The sequence below is a fragment of the Cydia pomonella genome, chromosome 25, assembly GCF_033807575.1.
Source record: "Cydia pomonella isolate Wapato2018A chromosome 25, ilCydPomo1, whole genome shotgun sequence".
Taxonomy (NCBI): Eukaryota; Metazoa; Arthropoda; class Insecta; order Lepidoptera; family Tortricidae; genus Cydia; species Cydia pomonella.
This window is the reverse complement of record NC_084727.1, coordinates 5,410,395-5,419,469: the sequence shown is the minus strand read 5'-3', so window position 1 is coordinate 5,419,469 and position 9,075 is coordinate 5,410,395. Positions and strand designations below refer to the sequence as shown.

General features: G+C 34.7%; 2 protein-coding genes across 2 annotated transcripts; one reads left to right on the top strand and one right to left on the bottom strand.

The window, feature by feature from the left end:
• Positions 1-3,277: 3,277 nt before the first annotated feature.
• Positions 3,278-5,975, top strand: LOC133531743 (uncharacterized). The gene is made up of 2 exons (XM_061870129.1): positions 3,278-4,040; positions 5,688-5,975. Exons 1-2 carry the CDS (start codon positions 3,495-3,497, stop codon positions 5,841-5,843), a joined length of 702 nt encoding a protein of 233 aa, XP_061726113.1. The 5' UTR covers positions 3,278-3,494; the 3' UTR covers positions 5,844-5,975.
• Positions 5,968-8,036, bottom strand: LOC133531742 (nitric oxide-associated protein 1). The gene is made up of 2 exons (XM_061870128.1): positions 7,913-8,036; positions 5,968-7,458 (listed from the first exon to the last, which is right to left on the bottom strand). Exon 2 carries the CDS (start codon positions 7,418-7,420, stop codon positions 6,374-6,376), a length of 1,047 nt encoding a protein of 348 aa, XP_061726112.1. The 5' UTR covers positions 7,421-7,458; positions 7,913-8,036; the 3' UTR covers positions 5,968-6,373.
• Between the last annotated feature and the right edge of the window lie 1,039 nt (positions 8,037-9,075).

Sequence of the window (9,075 nt, the reverse complement as noted above, 5' to 3'; positions counted from 1 at the left end):
AGATAATTTCGCTTAGCTATATGACAATCTATTTTAAACTTTTTCGAATATTGCTTGACATGTTGTTTAAATTCATCACTCGTGTTAAACCGCCGTTCCTCATACAAGGCATACAGTGCACGTCTTCGTTGATGTAAGTCCGCAGTAGCCCACTCACTAAAAACTGATGCACCACTAACTACGACCGATTTTGAAGTAAATATCGCATTATAATGATCCATAAAAGTGTGAAAGAATGAATTATACATACTATTTGGACCCATATCGGAAGACAAAAAGGGTAGCGCCTGAACTAAACTTTGCTTCATTCTTTCTACGCGGTCCGAGGTTACTGGTACAAAAGTTATTTGTTTTCTCAAAGTATTTTTCCTTAATGTCTCAAATACCATTAATTGACCTAAGTGGTCTGATTCTAAATTACTGATAACTTTTTTAGTAATAGGAACAATATCAGTGAAAATATTATCTATACAGGTTGCACTAGTAGCAGTCACTCTAGTAGGCTCCATAAACATGTGGTTGAGATTACCAGATTTGAATAGATTCAACAATCTACAAGACATTGTTGAATTTTCCAAAATATTTACATTAAAGTCGCCGCATATAAATAATTTCTTACTAGAAGATGATATTTTAAGTAGCACAGAATCCATTACACTTTCAAATATTTCAAAATTACTTAATGGCGGCCTATACACACAGACAACAATAAATTGCTCCAATTCTACTGCACTTAGTTCTATAGTCCGTTCAACAGACATGGATACAATATCCTTACGTTCCTTAAATTTTAACTGACTATTTAATATAATTAACGACCCACCATGTATGGAACTAATTCTGGTGAACGAACTTCCCACCTGATGATTATTAAATTGAGGCATTAATTCATTATTTGTTAACCAATGTTCAGTAATACATAAAATATCAACATAAAAATCGTTCATAAAAAGTTCAATCTGTAAATCTTTTCCTCTAATACATTGAATGTTTTGATGCACCAGGTGGATATACTTTCCATGTTTACAGTATTTTTCATTATATTTATTTAAAACTAAATTGCCAGAGACAGAATCTTTTGTCTTAACAGCTAGTTTAAATCATTGGTTATGACTGGAACCAATTCCAAGCTCACACTGGGCTGCTCAATAGGAGCAGAGTTGTCTGCCAAATTCTTGGCAGAAATGTCAAGTAAATAGGATAGCGATAAAGCTATTTGTCTCTTGTAATAATTTGAAAGGTAACACTTACCTTTAGTCAAAAACACCATAGGCATATGGTATTTACTAACAAATTTGTTAGTGTCAATTATGATAAACTTACTACTATATGTACAAAGATTATATAGAGATATATTCAACTTATGTCTAATGTTATTTTCTGCCTCTGACATTTGCTCACAATAGGGGAATGTGAAAATAATAATTTCATGCACTGCAAGTGAATTTAACTGTTCAAAGTATTTAAGTAAATTATTTTTGTTCACATTTCCCCTATTACCCATAAGAATTAGCAGTGTTGTCTTAGAATTAATATTACTGTCATTTAAAATTTGTTTTAAGATATTTTCAAAGCTACTGTGAGGCAGACAATTGCTGATTGTACTAAGTCCCTTTAGGTGATAGTTTAAAAATGAGCTCATATTGCTCCCAATTTCATCACAATACATAATAATATTAGGTTTAGGTGTGCTTTGTTGTGGAGTGTGGAAGGAGCTATTATCATTTATTTGCTGTTGTGGTAAACTGTCACACAGGCTTGGATCGAGTACACTGGTCAACAAATGTCCAGTCGCTTGCTTACATGCACATGACTGGGCATTGGTCAGCGACTCAAACCGCTCTGAATTGTGCTTAATCTGGGATATTAGATCATCCATGGCTAAAGAATATTCATTAATCACCTTTTTCGAACTCTCATTTATTGTTTCTAGGGATTGTATAGAATCCTCCAAACTCTGAACTTTTGATTTTAAAATCTGTGTGTCAGTTTCATACTGTAGTTTACTATGTTCTAATTGAACAGAATACAAGTCTAACTTATCCACTAAATTAACATTAATTTTACAAAATCTCAATTTCTTAAAAAACAATTTATTCATTTTTGATAATCTCTGGTTTTTTTTAATCATTCTATTTAATTTAATATATTTTTTGAGTTTGTTTCCGCTGCAATTTACTAGTCTTGTGGTGGATTCATTGATTAAATCTATACTAACAACAGGGTTTTCAATTGGAGCGGCAACCAACTGTGAGTCGGGCCGGACCAGTTCCTCGAATAAGTTTTGAGTGTGTGCCGCTGCAGCAATATTTTGGGCCTCCTGTAGCTCGTAGATTTGCTCGTGGGCGTCGTGCAGTGCTCTCTCTAATGAGTTGATGTCTGTCAAGGCCTGTTCATATGCTGCACTACACTCAGTAAATTTGTCAACCGTCTCCTGGAGCCGGGCCCGCTCTGAATTTACATCATTGTAAACATTTTCTAAAGAACATAGTTCCTTCTTTAACTTCTCTATACTATTAAGTGATAATAATAGTTCCTTTTCACTATCCTCTCTTTCACTAAGCAATTGAGCACACAATTCCTTGGATTTTTTTAATTCCAGCAAGGTAATTTGGAGTTTGTCAGCCTCCTGCTGGCGAACCGCTGCAGCTGCTCTGCGAGTTAGCATTATAAATGTATTTTATAGTAGGTTAGACCCAAAACAAACCAGGGAATTGCTTACTCAAGCTAAGCGATATTACAAGCGTACTTACATGAAATAGTGACGTTTCACTATGCCTACACTGTGTTCTGACTCTGTACAATGATTTACTACGCTGTAATACAAACAAAATTGGTAATAAATAGCGATAAAAACATAGAAAATATACCGAGACGAACACAAATTTAAATTTATAACCTACAACGGCTACAAATTTAAGATATTACAAGACACTTGTAAACGTCACTAAAGCACTTCACTTATTATGTATACATTAAAATTAACACTAAAACTATTTAATTCACACCAAAATGGCTTAATATTACATGAAATATAATTAAATATAGAATAATTAAAAGGGACCTAGCAAAATCAGCTGCTGATTCTTTGACAGCCAGGGTTGTTATTACATTCCATAACTTAACTTAAAACAAATTTATTTTGTTTCATATTTAAAATAATAATCACCCGAAATATGAAATGACATTTGTCGTAATTAAAATTGTTAAATTTTATTTTAAATAACCGTTGCAGTTTGCAAACCTAAGTGTAATAAGGCTTTATTTGGACCACGTTTCAAGAAACGACATTTTGACAATTGTTATTTCCGTTATGCTATTTTTGGCAATTTTGTCTTTTGTTTTGTGTTAAATAAATACACTCTTTGAAATCTTAATAAAAATCATTATTCAAAAAGTATTGCATGAATATTACTTCCTACTTGGAGACCTAGGAACGAGAAACACATACAGGTAGTGAAACATCGTAGCAACTGAAAAAGAAGGCCCTGAAAATGGATCAAACTCAAACTGGAGCCAGTACATTTAGAGCTCATCTTCGCACATCAATAAACGTTGATGACATAGCGAATATGACTAGAATTCTTGACCAAGAACTGCTCGATTCTCAAAATACTTTAAACAAAATTTCAAACATATTCGCTTCCATCAACGATTTTAAGAACAGCAATTTGCCGGTTCACAACATGGACAGAGACGCCATTTCAAATTTTTTAGACGCGGAGCCTTTAAAACTCGTTACGCCAGATTTTGGGGGCATTAAATTTGAAGGTGAAGTTGATGAAATTTTGGCAACTATGAAGAAATATGCTGATCATTTAAAAAAGAATTTACCTGTTATTGAATCACCAACAAATATGGAAGAAACAGTTTATAATCCAGAACATATTGATGTTAGCCAGTATGCTGCTAGTTTGGAGCAACTGAATAAGCGCCTGGCTCATATAAGACAGAACCTGAAGCAAGAACCTTCTACCAAGGATTTGAATATTGAGCAAAAATTGGAAACATTAAATCAAAATGTTAAGCTATTTAAAGAGGTAACTAAAAGTGTTGACTACTACGTAAAAAAATCCCACAAATGACTACTAATTAAATTCACTTAGATACTAAAGTAGAATACGAAAAAGTTTTTGAAAAAAAAAAAACATTTTTGGTACAAGCTTTTATTGCTGACCAAACTTTTCTTTCCACATGCAACTAATGCTCATTAAGACAATTCTAACAACCCCAAACACAAAACGTTTGCGTTTTTGTATCACAGAGTTCTCTAGTCTCCATCATTAGATCAGCTCCATGTCATCATAATATTGCATTCGCATCTGACTTACATATGTATGCAGACGGCTCTACATTAGTAATTCAAATACAAAATTTCAGCCCCCTAAACTTTATATTTTTATGTAAAAAAAACGAATTATGTTTTTATGGCATTTTCTAGACAATCAATATTTTTTATATAACGTAAAATACATTTTCATAGTCATGGAAAAAAAAAACTGACATAATGAAAATGTAATTTATGTCACATTATCATCTTTAACCTTTTGAACGCCACGCCTATCGTACGCGGCGCGTAATCGTGAACCTTGTCGGTACGCATGAAAGTTGATATTGGGTTGTAGCTTGTAGCCGCGCGCGTCATATGACGTCTTTGGCGGTCAAAAGATTAATAAATGTACAATATATGTATGAGAGAAGGCTACTAAAATCGGTTGTCTAAGAAAAAATTCTGAAGAAATTCCGAAACTATAAGAACTTCAAACTATGTATTCTATGAGCCGCATTAAGATTTCCACACAAAAATAGAAAAAAAACCAATAAAATTCGGGGGTTCCCCATACTTAGAAGTGAACTCAAAAATTTTTTTTTCATCGAACCCTAAAATATATGATATACATGCAAACTTCCACCGAAAATTGGTTAGAACGGAAACTGAACCCTTCATGGGCGATGGGCGAGTCCGACTCGCTTTTTTAAAGTGGCTGTGACATAAACGGACAGACAGACGGACATGACGAATCCATAAGGATTCCGTTTTTTGCCATTTGGCTATGAAACCCTAAAAACTGATATAATGAAAATGTAATTTATGTCACATTATCATCTTTAATAAATAACAACAATACAATATAATATATATATATATATGTGACATATATATATGTGACATATATATATGTGACGCATGCTGCTAAAATTCGTTGTCTAGGAAAAAATTCTGAAGAAAAATCATATTTTGTCTTTTTTTTACTAAAAACTATAAAGTTTGAGCTGAAATCTTGTATTTTAATTTCTAATGTAACCACACCATCCATAAACATTACAGGCCCAAACTCGAGGGAGGTAGAATATCCTGGCATACCACATATACATTTATACCAACAGGGCTGGTTAATAAAGGCTTGTAAAAAGAAAGACTTAGAGGGACTTTTTTCTCACACTTGGTACAGTCAGTATCAAATAGACAGCCCTGCCTCTGTAAGTGTCATGTAAACATCATAATTTCATAGAAGATTGACATTTGAAATAAAACTTTCAGTCTGTGCAGTCAAAATCGCTGCCAACTTATCTTGGTCTGACTTTAGATATTTGGCCACTTTAGCCATCACCATCTATTTATTGTTACACACTGTATCATTAAATATGATTTATTTGTTTCTAATAGAAAAAATGTTTTATTTCAGATGACAGAAGGAAATGCATTGTTAAGCAAATGCAGTGCAGAAAGTGGTGAAAAATTCAAAAACGGACACAACTCAACAAGCCAGTATGAGGAAATAGTTAATAAGTTACTGTCTGGTATTAACGATGTTACATATTTAAGGCAAAATAAGGGTTAATTAAGGTAAAGTAAAAACGGTTCTTAGGAATTTTGTGTCATATACAGGTCTACTTTGCAATGTTATGACATATTACTCATTTTTATTGTATCTTTTCCAACAATATGATGTATAATAAAACATATTATAAAATTTGATGTATTTATTTTACGACAAATAACATTCATCTCTTCTGGTATACTACACAATAGACTAACATTGTTTTGCTTTGGCAGGTCTGCATTATGCATGTATAATAATCTGGTACTATAAAGCATTTACCCTTATTAAAAGTAGGAATTTGTATTAGTGTTTCATTAAAAAAGTAGGAGTTTGTATTAGTGATCCAAGTTCCTCGCTGGTCCCTTATTGGGAGACTCCTACAACTTAGGAGGGATTTAAATCTCGAGTCAGAGGTCTAGGGTTACAGTCGGCGTAGCTTTGACGGTCATAACTGTCATAAGCGCATTGTAATATACATACTTGATGAATAAACTATCTTTATTACTTTAGGATTCTTCACATTTAATATTATAAAACCTAATCAGTTTTTAACTTTGTACATTATCTTTATCGGAAAATATTTTCCCTATCATATAAGCTGGCGTATCTCTCAATCTTTTACCCTTAAGGTTTATTGAATATGGTAGTAATGAAGGATAACGCCTAAATATACCTTTGCCTTCAGGCGTCCATGCCGTTGCCACGCAAATATCACCCTTCTTCGCAGTCACAGACACCCACGCTATGGATGATAGTACTATGTCACCACAGCAGATCTTAGGGCCCTCTCCTGTAAACTCCAAAACTTTTTTCTCCATGTTAGGCCAATTTTTTAATCTCTCGGTCCCTCCTGATGGTACCGCTAGCAATTCCGTACCCAAAAACGTATTATACACCTCGTCCGCGTCTTCAGTTTTCGTCACAGTGATAGGCAATTGATCAGAACAGAAGATTGTAAAGCGACACGGATTCTCGCAATCTGTCAGGTCCAATCTCGCAAGTCCGGCCACGAAGATAGTTGAGCCCTTGTGCAAATAATAAGTCTGCGGTCGTATCAATCTCTTAGGAATGGTAGCTAACAACTCTTCTGTAGTTAGGAGAGACAATACTTGATCCGGGTGCACTACCCCTGGTGTATCATAAAACCATTTGCTGTTGGCGAATAACTTGTCTTTCTCGTCTAAAACCATCATCCTACGCTTCTTATCAGGTATATTGTCCTCTATGCCGTCTTCATAATCCATTGGATCTGAAAACGTTCTACCAATATGGCCGATCAAAGATGGCATCTCGCGGATCGTCTGCCCCTCTAACTGTGCTTTTCTTATCTCCTTTTCTATCTTCATAAGTTTGGACTGCGATCTTAACCGGTTCGCTCGCTCATACATCTTCCATCCAGACGGTCTGTTAATAGGGAATTTTAGCAGGTTCAATGTTGTCCCAGGCCATCTGCTAACAGTAGCTCTTTTGATTATATCTACTGCATGAACTTTACAGTAGTCTGACTGTAGTAAAGCATTGAAAAGTGAACTTTTTCCAACATTTGTGCATCCAACTAAAAAGACGTCGCCTTTATAAAGCCAAACTTTGAACATGGCAGATATTAAATCTTCAACACCATAACCTGTTTTAGCTGAAATTAGAGACACATACTTAATATTAGCCTCGCCTAATTTAGTCTTGCCTATTTCTTGCATTAAAGAGTCATTGATCCTTTGCAAGTAACCTACACTATCAGCTGGTATTAAATCAACTTTGTTTCCCACTATAATAATCGGTCGATCGGTTCCTATAATATCAACAATACCAGGCCATATTGAGCATGGAAAATCAAGCAAGTCTACCATGAGCACTACTAAAGATTTCCTATGTCTGATAGATTCCAGTAGTTTTTCGTACTCTTCTGGTTGCACAGTAACGTCTAATGCTATATTGTATTCTTTAAGAAAATGGCAACGCTGGCATTCTAAAGTCTTAAGCTCAGTGTCGTTTCTTTGCTTGAAGATTTCGCTTGGTAAGTATCCTGGTATAGCTGGATCACTGCAGTGTAGTAATGCTCCGCAGCCTCCGCATTGTGTCATACTAACCCTTGCGGTCGGATCCGGTGTTCCATAGTTATGGCTCCACTGACTATCTATAGTATCTTCTTCCAATTGACTATCGTCAAAGTATTCATAGTTCGTCATCCATTTATGTATGTCTGTTTTTTCTTTAGAATCATCAATTTCTTTGGATTCTTTTGCAACAGCTTTATCGATTCTTGCAGTATTAGAAAAAGGCAACTGAAAAGCTTTTTCTGGTTCTTCTATGATTAAATTTTCATCTTCTTTCAACAATTGTTCCTCTTTGACAAAATACTTTAAAGCCACAGGCAGCGGTGGTCGACTCTTTTGCCGATATTCTTGTTCCTGTTTTTCTTTCGCCTTCTTAACATTCCTTATATAATATCTAAAGTATCCCAATTCTAATTTGTCTTGTTCCAAATAAGAGTTGAACGTGATTTTGTCTTTATGTTTTTCGAAAAGAGCTTTGAAATCTCTTTCTTGCTTTTCGTCCCCTGTGGCTGTGGTTTTGGCGTGGTTGAATCTTCTGAGCAAAAGATGTCTTCGACATATTCTTGACAGTATGTGCGTTGGTATCATGTTTTACCTGTAATTAAATCATCATAAATTAGTTCTGTACATAAGGAGAAAATAAATTTTCTAGCAAAGAAGGTACATGCGTGCAGTTAAGTATTGTTTGCGTGTGCATATACACGATTCAATTTATGATCAAAATTAATAGAATTTAACTGATTTAGATTCTCTAGAATATGTGAATTTTGTGATACATCAGCGAACTCGATAAATAGGCTGTTGTTTTAGACTCGCACAGAGAGTGATGCTCTTTATGTTTATTTTTAGAATGAAATTATTATTATCTCATCGTGTTCATCCATCATCCCTACTAATAGTATAATTGCGAAGTAACTCTGTCTGTTACCTCGTCACGCAAAGCCGGGGAAAGACATAGGATCCTTTTTATCAATCATCATCATCGTTTCGGAAGCTACTTCTTTACATCTTCTTCTTCCTCGCGTTATCCCGGCTTTTTTGCCACGGCTCATGGGAGCCTGAAGTTCGCTTGACAACTAATCCCAAGAGTTGGCGTAGGCACTAGTTTTTACGAAAGTGACTGCCATCCAACTAAGGATACGAGTAATACGAATGTCGCATTCTTCACATTCGCGAATGTGAATTCGAAATATTTA

Coding starts and splice junctions, on each gene's coding strand:
- LOC133531743 (XM_061870129.1), top strand. CDS start 3,495: ATGGATCAAACTCAAACTGGAGCCAGTACATTTAGAGCTCATCTTCGC. Junction 4,041..5,687: donor ATGTTAAGCTATTTAAAGAG/GTAACTAAAAGT, acceptor GTTTTATTTCAG/ATGACAGAAGGAAATGCATT.
- LOC133531742 (XM_061870128.1), bottom strand. CDS start 7,420: ATGTTCAAAGTTTGGCTTTATAAAGGCGACGTCTTTTTAGTTGGATGC.